Source organism: Orbicella franksi, chromosome 7 (genome assembly GCF_964199315.1).
Source record: "Orbicella franksi chromosome 7, jaOrbFran1.1, whole genome shotgun sequence".
In the NCBI taxonomy this organism is placed as follows: domain Eukaryota; kingdom Metazoa; phylum Cnidaria; class Anthozoa; order Scleractinia; family Merulinidae; genus Orbicella; species Orbicella franksi.
In genome coordinates, this window is record NC_138151.1 from 26,918,918 (window position 1) to 26,940,555 (window position 21,638).

General features: G+C 38.1%; 2 protein-coding genes across 2 annotated transcripts; both read left to right on the forward strand.

Annotated features, from left to right (window-relative positions):
* The first annotated feature begins 47 nt into the window (after positions 1-47).
* On the forward strand, positions 48-18,162 carry LOC145491635 (U2 snRNP-associated SURP motif-containing protein-like). Its single transcript, XM_081470847.1, has 24 exons — positions 48-170; positions 291-392; positions 1,668-1,782; positions 2,693-2,799; positions 3,244-3,317; positions 3,808-3,917; positions 4,397-4,476; positions 5,301-5,466; positions 5,666-5,904; positions 6,720-6,763; positions 7,790-7,894; positions 8,507-8,573; positions 9,031-9,308; positions 9,988-10,093; positions 10,614-10,670; positions 11,015-11,094; positions 11,426-11,513; positions 11,984-12,100; positions 12,754-12,946; positions 14,181-14,219; positions 14,801-14,873; positions 15,504-15,714; positions 16,081-16,293; positions 16,386-18,162. The coding sequence occupies exons 1-24, from the start codon at positions 90-92 to the stop codon at positions 16,635-16,637; spliced, it is 2,997 nt and encodes a 998-aa protein (XP_081326973.1). The 5' UTR covers positions 48-89; the 3' UTR covers positions 16,638-18,162.
* A 671-nt stretch (positions 18,163-18,833) lies between these two features.
* LOC145493696 (uncharacterized) lies at positions 18,834-20,620 on the forward strand. The gene is made up of 2 exons (XM_081473165.1): positions 18,834-19,243; positions 19,938-20,620. The coding sequence occupies exons 1-2, from the start codon at positions 18,854-18,856 to the stop codon at positions 20,352-20,354; spliced, it is 807 nt and encodes a 268-aa protein (XP_081329291.1). The 5' UTR covers positions 18,834-18,853; the 3' UTR covers positions 20,355-20,620.
* Positions 20,621-21,638: the final 1,018 nt, after the last annotated feature.

Below are 21,638 nucleotides of genomic sequence, written 5' to 3' on the forward strand. Positions count from 1 at the left end.
ATAATTAACTTAGTTATGGTGATTGACATAGGCATGCGTAGTGCCGTTTCAGAACAAAGCATCCTGGGTAGTACGCTCACCAAGATGTAATGGCGGCGAAGAAGCTAGATCCAGACAAAAGTCTTCCTTGGGGCTTGTCCCCAGAAGGGTTAGCTCCTGGATCGATGAAGGTAAGCAAGTTCCCGATATTTTAGTAAGCAACTTTTGCCCAAAAATGTTCACTTTACCTCTCGAATTTCGTTGTTTCACGCGCTGAAATCAAGTTCATTGCTTCACCATGTTTCCTGCAGACGATCTCACAGAGCAAGTTGAAGTCTTTTTCTATCGGCATGATGAACGCTGGACTGAAGAAACCCGTTAAATCAAAGCAGGATGCTGAGGAGAAGAAAAAGGTATCAATTGGATGCCACTGTACTGTCGTAATTTTCCCGATCATGAGATCTAAGATCTAGTAGTGTTAACAAATAGTTAGCTATAGCTACGAAAAAGAAAAAGTAAGATTGATGAGCTTGATATAGAGAGCTCTTTTAATCGAGCCATTGAGGAAGTATTTTAAGCTCAACCATATGAACTAGAGAGAATACTTAGCCGAAAATGTAAGGCCGACCTTTTCGGTCAGAGATTGGGAAAAAGTATTGGGAAACGTTAATCAAAGCTCTAAAGTTAGCGTGAGAAAATGGACCATGCATTACTCAGTACAGCCAGCAAGATATTTGAAGAAAACACTGGTTATCATGAGCCAAGGGCAAATAGCCTTTCAAGATCATGACAAAATGAAGGTGACATGTTGAGAGCCCTTTGACATTGCTGGCCCAAGAGTCATAACAAGACACAGCTTTTGATTGGTGTAGTCAGCAAATTTTAGCATGACTGGCTCAAGATCATGCGAGGGAAGTTATGACTGACTAACCTGCAGATTAGAATGTGGCTGCTGTTAATGGGAAGAAGCACTGCACGATAACCAAAATAACAGTGTGTAGGAGGCTAGAAATAAAATGACAGTATACCCTTTGACATCAGTTAAAATTTACATGTATAGCAGGTACAGAAGGAAGAGATCTGTAGAACACCTAATCTGTAGATGCTGTGATTATGTTTACAGTGTGACTACCTGAACTGATCCACTTGGAAAAGAGTTAACCAATTAGTATGTTACTTGAGAACAAAGGATAGCAATCTTTTCCTCAAATGAACCAATGACATTGAAGAATACAAACAATAGTTCTTAACAAAATTGAAAACCCAACAAAGTGCGAAGTGTTGCAAACCTCTCAGGAAAATTTGCGAATTGTTGATTGGTTAGTTTTCATTCTAAACTTAGTACAGTTTTCAATGGTTTCGGTTTATTAGCAAAATGAGTTTTCAACCTAAATTTTTCGAGCTAGATTTACAATGATAATTCGCTGTCAAGGACTGAATCTCTTAAAGTGTCTATATCACATAGGAGTTGATAGTATTTCTGTATTCATGTCAAACAGACCTTTATTACTTGCCGACACGAGAAAGCTACCAATACATTGCTCTAAGTTTACATTTTGATTCGTTGGTTAGTTTTCCTCTAGGTGACCTGGTTCGAGTAGTCGCATCATAACATGACTCTTGATAACCCTCAATTAGTGGGGCTTTTAACATGACTGATAACAATTTGCCCTCGTGTGTGTATTTAGAAAGCAGAATCAGAGTGTGCAGAAGTGTTTGCAGATTTTGTGGCATCATTTGAAGATTCCCGAGTGGCTGGTAAAACTTTTGTACGTGGTAACACGATCAACCCTGAAACAAAAGGTACAGTAATAGTATTGGAAGTTTTTTTTAATACAGAATCAACTGTCATGTAAAATCAGTTTATGAAATGGTCAATGTTTTGTAGCAAATTTGTTGTTTTACACACCTTGCATATGTTATATTTTGATGTATAACCTGTTTTATTAAGATATATCCCCAAGGTAAATTTTTGGGTGAGAAGGAAACTCAGTTAAAAACTCACTATGTCATCTTACTGTGTGGCATGGAATTTTTGCAAGAATTTATTTCACGGCTCGGTGATTGTTTGTATTTTGTTGGAACTACATGTAATTTTGCGATTGTGAAAGACTGGTTTTTCTTGCTGGGTATTAATTTTTGCAATTTTCAGAAGTACACGTAGCTTTTAATTGAGGTACAACATTTTCATTTTTGTATTAAACTACATGCAATAGACAAGTGAAAACAACATACAGAGATATAAAAAATGGTAATCAGTGTCACTGTTGTACATTTTGCCCTAGTGTGGCTGACAATACCATCAGACAATCCTTTTCTGTAAACTTTTTAGCAACTACAGCGCACCTGTAGTGTACCAAGGGTAATTTCATTGTTTTGTTTCTGAACATTTTGTTTCTAATTTCATTGTTTTGTTTCTGAATGAAAGAGATGTTTTAAATAAATGCCACCAACAACATTCTACATGTGATCTTTGTATGTTTAATTTTACCAGTGGAGTAAAGTTTTGCAGGACCTTTTTTTGTGGGAACTTTTTTGCAGATATTTGTGGAGAAAACTGCAAAATCATAAAAGTTAAAACCCATAAAACCCAGTTATGCCACATGATATTTCAATAATAATTTATTGTTATTGGTTATTTGTAATGCCTTTGATGCTTTATCAAAAGATCTCAACCATGTTGACAAGGTTTTGTCGTGTAATGTCTTTGCAGAGGAAACTGCTTCAGCGCAAGCTGGAGCATTGTACAAGCCAATGGCAAAGCTGTCTGCTACTGTTATGGAACAGAAAATTAAGACTGAACTGGCTTCACCCAAGTTGGTGTGTACTTGATTTTATAAACTGTTGATCATTATAACTGGCATATTTTGCACGAGGCTGTGTAAACACATCAGTGCATTTTACAGGACTTAACATCTGTAAGTTATAGCTATGCAATAGGTCACAGAGATTACAGTAAGTTAACAGGTTGGTGTGTGCTTTAGCTCCACTCCATAACTGTGGGCTTTCTCAATGCGAGTAGGGTGCCCTTTGCTCTTCATGTAGTGATCTTGTTGACATCAGCTGCTAATTATTTCACTAGCTGGCACTGAGGTACATGTGAATGGCTAGTTTTATATCCTCAGTCGCTTTTCCATGAGGAAACAAAACAAGCTACAGGTGTCCTGTAGCTGTAGCAACAGTCATCGAGTGTTTTGTCATACCCCACAATGGACTCACTGTTGTCAGGTACAACAAAGTTAAAGGTTCTCTAATTTCTTTCAGGAATTAAAGAAAAAAGCCAAAGAGAAGGAAAAGAAGAAGAGTAACTTAGAAATCTTTAAAGAAGAATTAAAAAGGTGAATATGGAACATTAAGTTTGTTCAAGGATGAAAATTAATATTAAGTCACTTAAATTGTCAACCTGTCATCAACTTCTTAAAATGAGTGTAAATGGTTTACAACGAATTTTAAGCAGTATTACACAGCTCTTTTTAAACTAGGAATGATTTGCAATAATGACAATGATTACAAACATGGAATGGATTCAATTGCTCCTTGAACCTTTTTCAAACATGGTATTTCCTGAAATTGCATACACACTACTGACTTTGTGACATGTAAATTTATATTCTCTCTGGACTGACAAATGACTTCCTTAAAGAAGAAAATTATTTGCAGGCTTGCAATAATGACTTTAATAATCATCTTAGAAAAACGTACATGTAAGAAAGTCACAGTGGTCTTTTGCTTCAGTGATAAATTTGGTGTCTTATACTCCTAGGCATTCTCTTGTCATAGAAAAACAAATTTATTAATTTTTACATGGTATTTTCTCATTTTCAACAGACAACAGAAGGAGCGAGAGATAAGGCACAGGATCAAGAAAGGAGATTTAGCAGATATTCCTAAAGAGGTTCTAGAAACAATGGCACCCTCACTTCTTATGCCTTCAAAGGGTATGTTTGGCAACTTGTTCTCTGTTTTATGGTTTTGTTTGAACGGTTTTCGTACAAAAGTACCAATCAGTAATTACATCTGACCTATGAATTGAATTGAATTGAATTGAATTTTCAAGTGTAAAACTATAGCTGAGATTTGTTTCTTAAGAACTGCTATTTTGCATTGTACCTGGACTTGGATTATTACTATTGGAAACACCTGAGTACCGTGAATTTCTAATATTTTATCAATTTGCAGAGTGGGCAGTTATGAATACTTAGTTAGTGAAATTTTGTGCAGTACCAGCTGTATTGTACAGTGTACATGTATGACCACATTAAACATACAATACAGCTGGTACAGCACAAAATTTACTGCAGGGGATCCTGTTCTAGGTCTTTTGAGTAGCCATGAAGAGGTTTTGAGGATGCTAAGTTACTACTACTGATAAATTATATTAAAGTTAAACTTGTTGAGGCATTTTGTTTCATTTCAGAGGAAAGCTATTCTTATGGTTCACATGATACTGGGGATCCTTCCACCACAAACCTGTACATTGGAAATATCAATCCAACAGTAAGTTGAAATTTAAAATTAATACTTAGGTGCATTTTTCTGTAGCTGCATTTTTATATGTTGTAGAAATTCTTTAGTGAAAGACCTATGTTCCACCACAAACGAAGAGGATTGAGTGAGTGAGTAGAAATTCTCTCAAATGTTTACTGTGAGGCTTCTATTGACCAGTCAGCCATCCATTTCATGCACTGCACTGTATGGAATGAAAAAAGATTTATTTTGTAGTGCACTAATACATGTAGATCTCCAAATAAGCATCGTTGCAAAGACACTATATTATTTTGTGTTTCTGTCCTTGGAAAAGTCTTCAAAAAGTGATCTGTGGAGCAAAGTAGTAAAATTGTCAAGCAGTCAAATAAGTGTTTAACAAAATTGGATGCTGGTCCAATAACCCAGCTTTTTCTTTTCTTTTTGCTTTTAAATTGTGGTCCACAAGTAGTGTTATAGGAGTGAAATGTCTTACCCTAGAACATGAAGCGTGATCTGGGATCCAGGCCTGTGGTTTAAGAAAAATTATGAGGCACCCAAAGTTTCCTAACCATGAAATCCTGGGTGCCCAGCACGTAAGCTTATATGAATAAAGTGAGTTTTTCCAGTCACCCTAAGGCAAATGTTAGTACCCTGTGGCACCTGGGTGTTTGTAGAACACAGCCCTGGGATCTGACACGCTAGCTATTGGGTCTCCCCCCAAGGGAATTCCACTTGTGTGATGTAAACATTATTTGGAAATACTTCAGCCATTATAACTAGAGATATAAAAGGAAAACAATATCTGAGCAAAGCTCTACCACAGTCTAAACTAAGCTTTTTATTTTTAAAATTAGATGACAGAAGAGATGTTAATGCGACTCTTTGGCAAGTACGGACCCCTGGCCAGTGTAAAAATAATGTGGCCCAGGACTGAAGAGGAAAAAGCCAGGAACAGAAACTGTGGGTTCGTTGCCTACATGAGGAGGAAAGATGGCGAAAAAGCTCTGAATGCATTGAAAGGTTGGGCAGGGTTGATAGAAATTTTCATTCAGTTTCTTGTTATTCAATTCAGAGAGTAATTGTGTTCGTAATTTCAATCAGCCTGACATGGCAGGTTTATCCAAGTTTGAAACTTCCCACCCAGTTACTCCCTGGATTGTACTCTACTTGATCCAGTTACTAGTTCTTATCAATAACACATGTATATTTTTTATAACAGGAAAAGAGGTCATGTCATATGAGATGAAGCTTGGGTGGGGCAAAAGTGTCCCCATACCACCCCACCCTATCTATATTCCCCCTGAAATGCAAGAGGACACGACGCCACCTCCCCCATCAGGCTTGCCATTTAATGCCCAAACTGACAAAAAGAAGGACGACTATTCCAATGCTCCTCCCCCACAGGGAGCAGGCGAGGAAGGCAAACGTGATGTTGATGCAAATGGCTTTGATAAGGAGGTGAGGCATGCAAAGATAATAACCACAGTCTTTTGCACTCACACATTAATTTACATGTATTACCACAGATAGCTTAGAAAAACCCTGTTTTCTCAAACATGTTTTCTCTTGGTACTTTTATTAAGACTTCCATGGTCATGAAGGACATATTTGACTTTCAGGGCTTTGTTATTTGAAGCAATCTATTAGTTGAATTGTTATGTCTTACTTATCTTTATATTCCACTCTTAATTAACTCGATTTGTAAAGCCTTGTAAGCATGATTTTTCTCACAAAATCCCACATTATAACCTTGCTTTTTGACACAATTAGAGATGCATGTTCTTCTTCTAAAATGTTTTTTTTTTGAAATGTTTTTAGCCTTTTCTGGGTGTTATTTTGTTATGTAATGGTGCTGTTTCTTTAGATTGTTGCTTGTGTGTTGGGAAACTTATTAAAATGACACCTCACCTTATAGATACAATCCTGTTATTGGCGTTTTTAATGCACATGCAAGGCTCCATTCGAGAAACTCTTCTTTGAAATAGAAAATTTTTCGGGAAGAATATTTCCCCCTTTTCTTCATTCTCAATGACATCAATTAACTTATATTTTCCCAAGCAAACAGTTTTTTCTAAGTAAACTCAAGAATTCCTTTAGTATAAAATAATGTAACATACCAAGGAATGCATGCAGTTGTAAAATTAGTTTCAATCCAGTTCTTACAGCAGAGATTCTCTGTACTTATGTTAATATACAGTAAAATAATGTAGTTCTACATCTTGTTGGCTTTTTTTTTCTCAATACTCACAAAGTCTTTGGCAATTGTCTCTTAGACCTTAGCCAATGCGGTCGTGAAAGTTGTAATCCCGACGGAAAGGTACCTTTTTAATGAAAATTGACTGTTGTTTTGTTATTCCCTTGTGGAATACCCTGGCTGATGTGTTTTCCAAGCAACCTTCTTGTGGCGGAATTGATACGTATTTCAACTTGCTAAGATGTCTGTACATTTTTTGATACTGTAGTTTGGTAATTATTGTAGCGACTACCAGTGTATGTGTTATTGTTGTTTTTTTCGTAAATTTAATGTACTGTGTGTCTTTTCAATCGATGTCACTTTCTGTTTACTGCCTCACTTTTTCTTTTAAAACTGTTGATGAATTGAACATTTGGTTGTTCTTCAGGAATGGTTCATAACATTTAACACTGCATAGTAAAGGGTTATTATGTTAAATTCCCAATGTTTGTCTGTTCAATTTTTCGACAAAAAAAATCCTTTTGGTTCTTTATACAAAAACAATTTTTTTATTTGATTTCACAACCAGTTTTCAATGGTATATAGTAACATAAAATGGCATAGCCTAGCTCCTGTTAAGACTGTAATTGATCCCTTCTTTTTTGTTTCCAAAAACAGTAATTACACATAAGATAATTCCAAAAAACAAACAAATACCTGCTTCATTCAATCAGAACATCACATAGTTATTTTAACCAAGCCAGCCTCACATAGTCATGCTTACAGCTCTAGTTTACATGGTGATTTTATCTGTGGAAAGTCAACTTGGATGATATTTCTTTGCTGCATGTGACTTTGTATGATGCACTGCCTGCATTATGCCAAAAGTATTTACAACTTTCATCTTTCAACATCATTTGGTGCCTCGTGTATTGTTAAGTTTTGAAACATGAAAAAACCCTGACATTTTTTGGTTGTGCACTACACAGAGTTACTAACATGCAGCAAAGTTTTGGATCTAAATCAATCGATACAATTTATCTTTGCAACAGTAGGTTCATGTATCTTCTCTAGCTTTGTGATGAACTTTTACCATGTACAATTTCATGGTGACAGTCACTAACTTTGGCCTGTTGTTTGTTGTTGTGGTAACCTTGGTAATTCCAACAGGAATCTGCTGTGCCTTGTTCACCGTATGGTTGAGTTTGTGGTGCGTGAGGGACCAATGTTTGAGGCCATGATTATGAACAAGGAATTGAATAACCCTATGTACAGGTGAGATATTTGAAATTGTGAAATTTTATCTTTGACTTTTGTCAAACTTTACAAAGTTACATGGAAGACTTTGTTAAAGTGGCGTTATAACGAGCATGAAATTTAAAAGTGAAAAGAATAAAAGAGAAATTTTCATTGACAAAAACCTACATATAATGGTCCAGTTGATTGTTTAAGAATATAGAACTATTTAAGTGTGCAGAAGCTATAAATAAATTGAATATTGTAATGAGTTATGCTTACACAACCTTATTACCAGTATATCAAATTGAAATAGTCTGGAGATTTTTTTCAGTGGGTTCAAAGTGTCTTACAAAAATTGCTCAAAAATAGTATTTTTGCAACTTGCTCTGGCCTTAATAGCAAACTGTCGCTTAATATCTTCATCTCGGTGTTGTAGGAGGTATTCAGTCATCAAATTATTTTAGTGCTGTTTTCATAAAAAAGGCCTCATAGTCACTGTGATGATGTCTCTTTTAAAAACAGGATTTTCTAAGGCAGTCATGTATTTCATCCGCAATTGTTTTATTGCTCAGTTTTTATCACAAATATATGAAGTCTTCCATTTTAACATTCACAGTGTTAAATGTATTAATCTTTGACCATCAACAGGTTCTTGTTTGACAACCAGAGCCCAGAACACATCTATTATCGCTGGAAGTTGTTTTCCATCCTCCAGGTTTGTTACATTTTTTAACGCTGTTGGAGATTTTCACCCAGAGAGTGTACATGAGTGACAGTATTGAACAACTTTCGCTCTTACATCAAAGTTGAAATGGGAACAAAAAATAGATTTTCAAGGGGACAGACTTTGGCCGAACCGTTTGTAGAGGCATTAAAACAAGATTCATTGAAATATAGCTTAATTAATGTATACATGTAGCTGGGCTCAGTCGATCAAAGGATGGAATTGTCTTTAAACAGATGAATCCCAAGTTATCACCATTATTACCAGTACCTTAGAGCAAACTTTGTGTATGCATTCCAACCTGTACCAAAATCTTCTTGTCCCCCACCCCCCCATAAAAAAAATCCACTCCAACCCTGCTTTTGTTAGGTACTGCAAGATATGTACCTTGACATATAGAAGTACTCCAACCAAAATTTCTCACCAATATGTAATGACATACATCTAGGGTGATTCACCAACAAAGTGGCGGACAGAAAAATTCAAAATGTTCCAAAATGGTTCAGTGTGGAGACCTCCTCAGTGTCATCAGTACACCATGAGTGCTGCAGCTTTTAACGCCAATAAACAACCTGTACCTCAAGTGGAGACACCCCTAGCACCACCGTCACAGCCAACAACAACTTCTGCACCTTCCTCACACAGTTCAAGTGGTAGCAGCAGCAGCAGTAGTGTTACACAGTCATCCACAGCAGCAAGTAGTCGGAAGGCTTCCCTTTCCAATAAGTGAGGGTTTATTTCTTTAGCCTCTTGTCAACTATCAGCTATTGGCATAACCCAGCAGCCAACTTCTGTCAAGCTGGAGCTGTTAGAAAAAGGAATCAAATGTTGGAAACAAAAAAGTTGAGGCGAATTGCAATTAAATTCAACACGATAATAGTATGGTGGTTGAATCAGCTATAAGTTGCAGTGCTGGTTTAGTCAAACTTGATAAGTTGAGTTGGACACGACAATAACAAGACCTTCACTATTAATTCATCAAGTTTAAACAAAGGAAATTATGTCTGTGACAGTGTCCTAATATTAGCATGGATTTTTATGATTTGATCTCTTTTCTTTTTTTCTTGTGAGCTAAGTTTTAGTTTCGATTTAGTTGCTTAGACAGTGTTTTACCCAGTGTTTTACCACATTTCTAAACACCTGGAAGGTCATCAAAAATGCTCTGCTGTGCATCATGCTTTTCACTCTCTTCTTGGTGTTTGGAAATGTGATAAAACACTTTCTCTTTTGTTTGATATATTACTTACTGGCATTAAGAGAAACAACTCCAATTTTGGTCAAGTGTGCATTTGTTCTAAATCATAACAGGTAGCAGTCTGTTAATGTTGCAAAAAGTAAGTTGCAAAAACCATCCCAGTGTTAACGATATTGTTTTTAGTTGTAAGTGTATATTCTTGTGTTGCAGACAACGTGACAAGCTGGAGGATATGTTGAGGGATTTAATGCCAGAAAGGGCCAAGATTGCTAGGTGTATGGTGTTCTGTGTTAATCATGCTGACTGTGCTGAGGAGGTAATTTAAAAGATAGCTCTCTGCAATTTTTTCTCCCCTTGAATGCTGCTTAGATAGGGACTGCCCATAAGGCAATTGTAAGTTGGAGATGCAGTTATTTGTGTAACCAAGATGCGAGGGTTGCCCAATACTCTGATCCAGAGCAGGTCGCCAAAGGGTTGACCATCTCTGACACAAAAGACTCAAAAAAATTTATCCTGATATTATGAAGCAGAAGGGGAGCGAAATGTGTGTGGATCAACACAATCTGTGATGGATTGCAACGGCATGCTACCATGTCTGTTCATGAGAGACTTAACAAAAATTTCACTCTTGCCCTACGAAGTGGGTTAGAAATGTCAGCAGATCAACATGATCGTGATGGATCACGACAGGCTGTCACCGTTCGTCAGTTCACTAGGGAGGAAGTCATGTACATTGCTGTGTCATGTCTGCATTGTAGTGCAGTTACTGTGTATTCACACTACATGTACATCGCAGTGCAGCTTCTTGTCTAATCCTGTTTACTGTGTTTATACAGGTTGTTGAATGCATTGCTGAGTCACTGTCAATCTTGGAAACACCGTTACAGGTCAAGGTGAGAAGGCGTATCACCCTCTTTTTGGAAATTATACTTTTTCTCTGTACCCCTTCCAATTGACTGGCCAATGTTAAAATGCCGGCCTAAGAAAATTCTGTAGGTAACCCTGCATTGGACTGGCATCCCAATCAGAGTCAAGTAGCAATACTCTGAAATGATTCATGCTATCAAAAGCCAAGGTGGTTGTCGACATGATATACACAAAGATGCCCCAAAACATGTGCACATGAAAAAACACCATTTCATTTTAACATGTTGTTCCCTTATCTCTGATCAGTACTGTAATAACTAGCCTTTTGGTAAGACTTAACCTTAAACCAGGTATTTTTTTCATCCTCTAGGTTGCACGGTTGTACCTGGTGTCAGACATTCTGCATAACTGCTCTGTTAAAGTACCAAATGTGTCATACTACAGGAAAGGGTAGGCTACTATGTCCATCCTCTCCGTTTTTGCAGCCTAAATTTTGAACTGTAAAATGACTTTACCTGTGTCAGAGTAGAAATAAATGAATTAAAAAGGCAGTCAGCATGTACATTGCAGTATGTTCTTTACTTGCTCTCGCATTATATTGACAATAACACTTAACAGTTAAGTTTCAAATCTAAGTGTTAGAATCTGTTGCAAGATATCTTGATTTAAGAGACTGTGAACACTGCCACACAGACACTTGAGTACCATACGAAGGTATATTCTAGGGATCTCTCTCTTTATTGGTGATAACAAGACCCACTGGATAATTTTTCTGTTTCAGGTTTCAGACAATGCTCCCAGAGATATTTGGTAACCTTAGTGCTTCTTTCAAAGCTATAAATGCTCGCATGAAAGCTGAGACTTTCAGGGTAAGTTTGTCAAAACTGTCCCTTTTTTGTTCCTGCTCTTTGTGAGCCCCAAAACATCTTGTAATCATTACAAAACCATTACAAATAGATTATTGAGATACTATTACAAAAAGATTAAAAGTTAACCAAAGTATTATATTTTCTCGAATAAAAATATTTTTCACTTATGTTTTGTGTTTTTTGAGATTACTCAAGCTAAAAACTGAAGGACAAAAATTATAATCAGAAAACCTCACCGAAAAGTTACAAAACCTGAAATCAAAATTCTTGCTAATCCTGCGTTAGCTTAATCAGGCTTTGAACAACCCAGCTGAGAATATTAAAATGTACCCCAGGGAATGTGATTTTTACAGAGTCATAGGAATTCCCAGGACATTACTATGGCAGGAACACAAGGAAGACTTCTTTTAAGTGAATTAGCAACTCTTGACGTCTGTAATATCTCAAACTTTGTTGACTTTTATTTTCAGAAACAAGTTCTTCGCTGTGTTGCAGCATGGATGGACTGGGCTGTCTACACCCCAGATTTCTTGTATGATCTCCAAAATATATTTCTGGGTCAAGGTGAAAAATCTAATCAATCAGAGGTAATGTAGATGAGTATTTGAATTCTCCTTACTATTCATAATTTTTGTCATTCTTTTTGGGAGGATCTTGCTTTCGGCCAGGATGGTTTTCTGAGGTGAAAAAAAGTGTTTCTTCTTGTAACCCAATTACTTTGTTTTTCACTATAACTGGCAGAACTTGATTGTTCAGCAGTCAAACCTCTTTGATGCATACATCAAAGGGGCAGACCCTAGCGTCAGTACTATGGAGGTGTCCTCATTATAGAGGAAGAAATCATATGAATTCTGGTTTCTCTGGGACCAGCTGAACTGTTCATTATGTGGAGGTGTCCGTAAGGGGAAGTTTGACTGTACCACAATGCAAGTTTGCTTTCAGCACAAGCTAATGCAAAATAATTATTATCTTCCTTTATTCTTGGTCTGTCAAGAAAACTTTCCTTAATTAAAAGATCTAAAAAAAAAATGAAACAGTTCAATCGTTGCAGTAAAGTCTGATTATTAGAGACGCAAGAGTTATTTCCACTTTATGGATGAACAGTTTTTTGCAGTTTTTTTGAACAGTTTTTTGTGTAAAAATTGCTATACTGACTACCATATACCTAAGCATACCTAAGCTTGTAGGGGGTTGAAAGCATTGTTCACCAATTTCCAGCTTTTTGGTTCTCTTGCCCTAGGTTGCGGATCAACCCCTCAAGTCTCTCTATCCACTAGACGGAAGCTTTGGTAGCACTAAGGATGATTTAGATGGGGCGCCGCTAGACGTTGATGGTGTCCCTATAAAGTCAAAGGACATGGACGGCGTTCCCTTGAAACAGATTGACATTGATGGGGTTCCATTATCTGGAGATGATATTGATGGAATGCCAAGTAAGTTTGGGTATATGTCAGGGCTGTAGCTAGTAACAATAGCACTTTTCACGGTTAATTTTTTTCATTTGCATTACAATGTAATCCAACGTGGATGCGAGGTAATTTCGAGCTAACACTACAAAATAGCGCGAAATTGCCTCACATACATGCGAGATTTTATTGTAATGCAAATGAGCAAAGGTAACCTTGAAAAGGGCTATTGCCTCAGTCAGTTTTTCTTCGTCGTTGTTGTTTTGTTTTCTTTAAGAGGAAAAGTAAAACACTGCTAGGAAATAAATAAACAAACAAAAATCATTGCCTCAGTCACAATTTGTTTTGTTGATAGAGGAGTGGGTCATGTACTACTGCACTCCATTCTTGCTCTATAAACGTCATCACAAGATGTATTTGCTAAAATGTTTTTTTACTGCGCCTTTCAATAAGATGCGAACTCTAAAATTGAAAGCTCAACCGATAAATGAGTTTTTCGCTACCATCAAACAAGTGTTCGGTGGCTCCTCCCGGCTTCCGACAACTGCCGAGCACTGTTTTGTTGTCTGAACTGTGCTCAACGATTTGATTACCGCGCGCTCGGCAGTAGTCGGAAGCTGGGAGGAGCCGCCAAACATTTGATTGACGGCAGCGAAAAACGCATTTGTCGGTTGAGCTTTGAATTTTAGAGTCCGCATGTTATTGAAAGGTGCAGTTAAGTGTATTCAGCTAAACTACATGTTGGGCGAGTGATATAACTCTGAAGAATAATTTACTGAGTTTTATAATAAAGTTTCCATATAACGCGCGTTCTAATTGGCTGAAAGAGCGTGCTTTATCAGAGAACAGAGCACGGGTGACGCCACTTTTGCTCGTTTGGAAAATAAAGTTTGGTTTGAAAATTCAGCCAAATACGTGGGGAAATTATCGGATTCTTGATCATAAAACAAATAAAGAAGCCTCGACTGTGTTCTGTTCTGTTGTAAAGTACTTAGGAAGCAGTAGAGCACTCAAGAAGTAGGGAAAAACACTCAACTTCGTCTCGTGTTTTCCCCTACACTTCTTTCGTGCTCTACCGCTTCCTGCGTGCTTTACAACAGAACAGAGCACAGTCGAGGCTTCTTTATTTGTTAATTAAAGACAAATGTTATGGGAGGGGGGGGGGGGGCAGCCCTCGTTTACTTCATATTACCTTTCTATTAAGTTTTTTTAAGTTTAAGTTTTTTATGTTATGTGTTTGTTTTTGTCTTTCTCACCTCAGTGGACAATAAAAAGACCCCAGACAAGTCTCGTGATAAAGGTAAGAAGTTTCGGGCCCAAATTGGTAAATTCAGTCAATACAGTAACACATTTTGCCCAACATGGAAAGCTGGCAACAAGGTTCATCTTGACCTGAGCACCTAGAAGACACGTCTTGAGATACAAAGTGCTAAATACCAGCAGTGAGACCGCAGAGCCCCATCCTTCAACTTATGGCTGTAGGATGGAGCCTAGAATCCTCCATGCGACAAAAGATGGCGGATTTACATTTTACCACAATGCCTTGCGAACCTGACACAGCCTATAAAGCACAAGGACAGCCATTTCTTTGCACTCTTTGTCTCTGTGTTAACAACGCTGTGCATGCTAGAGTTGAAAGTTTTAGAACTTTTCTGAACGTATTTATGAGCGTTTTTCGGATTTTTTCTTGCGCTATGAATTAAGGGTAAATGTACTATTCGCCATGTTTTTTCCTACAGAGAATTGTAAGGGACGCTCTCCAGAGTTTCCCTTCACCTAAACGGAGTGTAGATGAGACTGGTTTCCAGCCTACCTCAATGTCTATTGTTAGCATCGCTGATTATCATTACAATTTTTTTAACCACCTCATTCTTTGATCAGATGTTCCTCACGTTGCGTCAAAATGGGATCAGCCTGACTGGGAGAGAATTGAGGAGCGTGAGCCTTCACCAAAGTGAGTACTCGTCGTGATCATCGAGAACAGACCCGAAAGGATTTGAATCTGGTTGAAGGGTTTCATTCAAACAACGAGTTTTATTAAACAAGTAGATTATGAGCTCGAGATATATTTACACTAATACCGATTAGTATAAATCTGATAGCATTCTATCACGAATGCCGTTCTCTGATTGACTACGCTACTTACTATCTATTCTGTGGTAGATAGTGAGTAGCCTAGCAGTGTGCGCTTGCTAACAAACTGGCGGCCGCTCCTCAGCGTTTTTGAAGTGTGTGTGAAGAGGATTTAGATAAAGTTTTGAACGACCAGTAGATTTATACTAAAACAATTAGATTATTTATTCTTTCTCGATTTCTATGCGTGATAACGGACGCATCCTCGTCAACTATCGCGCGATAGAAGTCTCGAGCTCATAATCTAATCATAATCTGGTTGGTAAGCGTTCTCTGTTTTACAAAAACGGCCCGGAACCATACGAATAAAGAAAAAAATGGGCTTTCTTCTTTTCTTAGTTCTCGCTTGTTCTATTATGTTATATTGCACATGAAGTTTAAAATGTTTAACTTCTGGTAATAATCAAAAATGAAAAAAAAAAAACTTATTTGTAACCATTCTGTTCGTTAGACCCCCTGTCAAAGAAGATTCTCCGAACAGACCCGAAGAACAGCCGAGTGCTTCCGTAGAAACCCCGCGAACCATGGAAATCGACGAAAGCAGACGGAGAAAGCTTCGAGAAATCGAACTGAAAGTTGCAGAATACGCTCAGAAACTGGAAGCAAAAGGCGCGAGCAACCTAGCTCAGCAGTGCGATGTGTACAGGGCCAAGTTACTTGAGGTTAGAAAGACATGATTTATCATATTTCATTGAATATGGCTGCCTTTGGATGACATGGCAGGAAATCCTTAGAGCATTTTAATGTTTTCAGTTTTAAGATTAGAAATACAAATCTCTTTACTGATCTTCAGATAGTTCTAGTTATGAAAATCTGATGGTATTGTAATGATTCGATTTAGCGCCTTTGATAAGCCCCCTTCCCCGGCCCCCTTCCCCCGGCCCCCTTCCCCCGGCCCCCTTCCCCCGTCCCACCCCCTCCCCTGCCCTTTCCGCGGAAGTTGTTTCAGATAAGCGTCCTTGAGATATCAATGCAATTCATTGTCCGTTGTCAAATCCTTGATCTTATATCCTATATTCATTCACTAGGCAATTGAACCGAAAGAATCGAAGGAGAAAAAGAAAAAGGGAAGCAGCCATACTAACTCCCCATCGGAGTCTCGCCGAAAGAAGTCTCGCAGTCGTTCCAAGTCCCCATCGTCCAAGAAGCGAGGTCGTCGGTCCCAGTCCTCTGAAAGTCGCTCTCCTTCGAGATCTCCCGCGCGGAGCAGGTCACGATCGCCATTGACAACATCACTGCAGGTACGTTAGCTTTCGAAAATTATTTGATATAATTCTTTAGTTATCAATAGATTGCCGTTAACATCTGATATTTCTGGTTTTTTTTCCTTCAGTCTTTAAAGCACTACGAGTCGCGCACACCTTCGCCTTCCAATTCAAGACGGTCACGATCCCGCAGCCGGAGTTCATCCCGCGGGCGCGGAAGGTCTCGGTCCCGAAGTCGTTCTCCTGTTGGAAAACAGAGGCGTAAACGGTCCAGATCACGGAGTGGAACACCCGCCAAGAAAAGTTCGTCACGAAAGAAGCGATCGAGATCCCGATCAAGATCGCCGTCCAGGAAAAAGAGTAAAAAGAAGAAGAAGTGAATTAAATGAGTAGCAATAAGAATAAAAGTCGCACATTGAAAAGACACTCGAAAATAGACGCAGTAATATTAGTTGCAAGATACTTTTGATCTTTGCTGTAAAATATTGAAAGTGAACTCCATTATAACAATACTATCAGCCCGGCTTCTCTCTCACGCCGTCACGTTGGTGATTACCAGCGTTACACAACGTCAAAGGGACTGATAACTGCAGTGACAAGTTTTGCCTTTTCTTCGAAGTGTTTTATAACTCCAGTCCATCGTATTGATACAGTGAGCCGTGTCTTGGTTTTCCTTTGCTTGAGGACTACTGAATAAAAACGTCACTCTCAAAGACAGTTGTTTCGTTGCGTAGAGCTTGCTTTACTGTATATTGCTAGACAGACATTGTGACCCGGTATAAGTGGACTAAATGCTTTCTCTTAGCGAAGTCAAAAGTGTTACTGAAGATTTTCTACACAAAGGGAAACCTACTTTGTGGTGTGGACTATCTAGTTTGAGAAGAAGTTGCCTGTTTTTGTGTTACGTGGTTCCATGAGAAACTAATTTTCTCTACTACCTTAAGGCGGGGGTCAACTTGAAGGCCGTATTTTGGCTGGGTATTATGGTTTTAACGCAAATATCTCGTTCACGTTTCAAGCAGTCAAAAATCTCTCTGCTCATCCCACATATCTACGTTTTGGGCTGTTCTGTACATTTTTTGGTGATTTTTGGGTATATTTGGGGATAAATAGTTTTCTCAAAGGATTAGTAAAATTTATGGAAATAGGAAATTTGGAAGATTTGATGTTGTTTTAAAATTAGAATTTGAAGTTAAAAATTGGTAGACGTACACTCAAGTTGCTTAAAAACCGCGAAGTTACGCAGGCTACAACCCGGAGTGCCCTTTCGGGGGACGTTCAGCTGTCTGGTGTTCCAAAACTTTTTTTTTCCTGTTTAATCTCTCTTTAAACTTCCTAAACTTCACTTAAATTCAGGTAGACTCCCGTCTTAAGCCTCTTGCCGCAATCTCCACACCGAGAAGCGGAACTGATTATGATGATCACCTTAAGCTTTGGCCAAACGGACTCGCAAGTTGTGGCAAGAAGCTGCAAGTTCGACTTGCGTAGAGTGACCAAACGGACTCGCAAGTACACGTAAATCAAAGTTACGGGCTTAGTATTTCAGATCAGACTCGGTATTAAAAGCAGTAGTGTTTTGAGGCTTCTCACGTGAGCAATTGCAACATTTGTTTTTAGGCCAACCCCTTACTGAAACGCCCGTATGGACGTCTTATCAATAAAACTTATGGAAGAAAATAGCTCAATAAGCAATGTCCGTAGCCTTCATCACATCAGATTACGAAACAAATGTAACCCGTGAATGAATCATATGAGTGCCTTTTGGGCGTGAGAAAATTGATGTAATCAGTGGTCTGTGTACGTCGTTGTTATGTAGCAGACACTAGTCTAGTTGTCTTGGCTTCCATCTGATCAGATACCTAGAGTTTTACTTGTCTTTAAGGTACCATTATATTACTACCGAATCGAATCTGGTCGTCTATGTTTGTTTCTGTTTTTTTTTTCCGTGCAGAACTATCACAAAAAGACCTCTGACCTCTTGAAGTGAGGTACTTGCGATTTGAAAGGGCTTCCTTTGACTAATAAGGAGTTGTTTACAGCTTTCGGTTCCATTTCAACAGGTCCCTTTTTCATCGCTATATTATGTTACTACCGATTATATTATATTACTTCCATTATATTACTACCGAATGGAATCTGGTCTTCTATGTTTGTTTCTGGTGTTTTTTTTCGCGCAGAACTATCACAAAAAGACGTCTGACCTCTTGAAGACGTGCGATTTTAAAGGGCTTTCTTTTGACTAATAAGGAGTTGTTTACAGCTTTCGGTTCCATTTCAACAGGTCCCTTTTTCATCGCTTATCCTTTCCTAACAACGTTCAGGAGTACTGTATATGTGATGTATGTCTTAAATTAAAGCAGAAAACGGAAAAATATAGAGAAGACGTTTTTGGGGGGAAAGGCATACACGCATCTTTGGATTGTTTTCCCCGAAATCGTCCAATAGAAATAACCGTTACAGGCTGTCAATCAATTTTAAGTATGCTATTTGAAAGCTGTCCCCGTGAAGGCTTAGTTATTTTCAATCAAATCTTGCTACTGTACAGTAACTGTTATTTTAATCACCTTCACTACAGTTACTGTAAGCGCAGAAGATTATGCTTTCCAAATCCAATTCGAACATCTCAGTGCATTCCAGACAAAAGCCTAAATGCGCCCGTTGTAGAAATCACGGCATTTATCATGTTCCGTTGAAAGGCCACAGAAACGTTTGTCCGCACAGGCAATGTAACTGTGAGGGGTGTGGTTTGATCTCGGAAAGAAATCTTCTTGCGATAAAACCAGGACGTCAAACGGAGGTAGTCGGCGAAAAACTACGCACGAGGAAGAAAATGATGCAAAAGCGAGAAGATTTGAACACGAGCAAAGCTTTGATCGACCCCACAATGGCAGATGCCTTACCAACTTCATGTTTGCCGGGGAAAGGTAAAATTTTTAAGTCGTACGTTCGGAATGCTGTAGAGGCTTTGCTCTTTAGTAATCAAGATTGAAACTAATCATCGTTTCGGGGCAAGAACAAGTATGGCTGTCTTTGACAAAAATGTGTCACTGTGAGGCAGTAACCGATCATTTAAAGTTAGCTTAATCTTGAGCTTTATGACCCAAATAGTTTTTGAAAATACAGAGGATTATCGAAATTTCTCCGTTAAATGATTACTGTAGTTTGAGCATCGATACATCAGTGTATAAAGACTAACACGATGCGAAATTCTATTTTTCTGCTTTTTGTATTTTTTGTCGACAAATGATCGCTTTTCCCAAAAACGACAATAGTGTTGGCGTTATTTGAAAAAGTTTTAAACTTTTTTTTAGAGTTTTTCGTGATCTCTGATTCATTTCTTTTGTCGTTTTTTTTTAATTGTTTTTTTTTCTGTAAAAAAAAAAAAACAAAAAAACAAAAAAACACACGTTTTTTTGTTTGAGTTCAGCAGCACGCGTTGTCTTTTTCGGTCAGTTCTAACCGCCTGTCGCTGACAAGTCGGATCTTGATAGCTCTAGAAGAATGTTCCCCGACTTTTCTTTTCAATTTGAAATCAGAATCTTGAGGGTGTGACTCGTAACAACACCCTTTTAATAGTTTCATTTTTAAGACTACGGTAATTTTTTGAATGCTGGACTATCATTTTTCGCTTCTCATTGATGTGAATATGTCATTTCATTTGTTCGCATCACTTATGGTAGTGTACTTTGAATGATGTTCTGTTGAGAGTGGTTTCTCTTCTAACTCATTCCCTCTTTAAACTTCCAGGACATCCTGCCGAATCCAGCGAAAACAATCTGACAGAGGCCAACACAGATGATGTTTTAAGTGCGAAACAAGGTTCTCCAAATCTACTCCAAGAGCAGCCAAGACTTCTTCCAGTATGTGCAAACCTGTCCAGCCCATCCCACCCTTACTATGGCTATGTACAGCGCGCCCCCCGGATGCGGAATTTTAGTCCTGGTGCCCCACCCAACGTCACGATTGGTCCCCATGGATTTCACAGAGTGATGGTGCCAGAGCAGACAAACTGGTTCCTGAGTTACTCCTCCCTGGATTCTCCAAACTTCCCTTCACCTTTGCTTCAGGTAACATTCTTTGTTTGTGTTTTCAATTGAATGTCGTAAAACCAAAACCAAAACTAAAACCAAAAAAAAGTATTTGCCTGACTTTCGACACTCAGAAAGGGAGGGAGCTCAGTATGGTAAAGAAACATACCTTAAACGTAAAAAACTTTCCAGATAAATAGCCAAGATTTCCACCAAACACACACAACCTGAAAAAGCACATGACACCCAAAATAAGAAGCAAATATCAGAAGCCCTCGTTTCAACGTATACAAATGTATACCTTAAAAATTCTGTCGGTAAAACCAAAATCCCTGGCCGACCCTGTATTTTTTAAATTCATTACCAATCAGCTTTTACTGGGTGAAATTAGACTGAAATTCATAAAGAGACTCAGATTCGTTCCACACTACGTCGGAGGAATTTGAATACGGAGATTTCACTCTGAAAACGAGCATGTTTTCCGTCCACACGTGTTTGAGGAAAACTCGGTCAGGGAAATCATTTATTTAAATATAGTGACAGCATCGTTTTCGAAAAGCTCCGTTTTCAAAATGTTTGCCTTGGATTTTGGATCGTGAAACTTGCAAATCCAAACAGGACCGAATTTGAGGTTAATTTGGTGAAATGAGGAAAAACTCTCTCGTCGGATTTCAAAAAATATTGCCACTGTTTTTTTTTTGAGAATCAGGTTTTAAAAACATGTTGAATCACTTCCACAAAAAATAACCAAAACATAGATACATTTTAGTACCCAATTTTAGTTCCCAAATCTTTCTTTGTATCAGACCGGGAAAACAAAAGCATTAATTAAAACCTCCATTCGTGCACGCAATCCCTTTGCTTGCGTGATTTTTTATTCAACTCTCGAAAATATTCGGTGAGTAAACATTGGTAAAGAGGAGAAGCCGTTTCTTACTTTCTACACATTAAGTTGAACTGATTAGATGACTAAATTACTCCGCACAATGGCGAAGAAATAAATTTATTCATACTTGTATATGCAAACGGTTCTTATGACAATTTTGGAAGCCATCTTGAAGGGTGGGCAACACGCCTCTTTGTATAGGTTACAGTGTTTTGCACTGAAATCGGATGGCAAACAATTTTCTTAAAGATTAAATTCTGAACAATTTACGAATAGCAAAGTTGGTTCACTAGGTAAAAGATTGTATTAACCATATTTGAGGGATGTATTAAAGTGTGCTCCAAAGCGTCCAGTGGTGTTTATAATTTTCTGTACATTTGTCTGTAATTATTTCCGCGAACTTGTAATTTCTAAAGCCACATCAAATTGATAGAAAATGTAGTGAAAATTAAAAACACGACTGGACG

What these genes read in the sequence shown, in the direction of transcription:
- LOC145491635 (XM_081470847.1), top strand. Translation starts at nt 90, where the DNA reads ATGGCGGCGAAGAAGCTAGATCCAGACAAAAGTCTTCCTTGGGGCTTG. An exon ending in TAGCTCCTGGATCGATGAAG is followed by an intron (nt 171 to 290) that starts GTAAGCAAGTTC and finishes TGTTTCCTGCAG; the next exon opens with ACGATCTCACAGAGCAAGTT. An exon ending in GATCAACCCTGAAACAAAAG is followed by an intron (nt 1,783 to 2,692) that starts GTACAGTAATAG and finishes ATGTCTTTGCAG; the next exon opens with AGGAAACTGCTTCAGCGCAA.
- LOC145493696 (XM_081473165.1), top strand. Translation starts at nt 18,854, where the DNA reads ATGCTTTCCAAATCCAATTCGAACATCTCAGTGCATTCCAGACAAAAG. An exon ending in TGCTCTTTAGTAATCAAGAT is followed by an intron (nt 19,244 to 19,937) that starts TGAAACTAATCA and finishes CACTTATGGTAG; the next exon opens with TGTACTTTGAATGATGTTCT.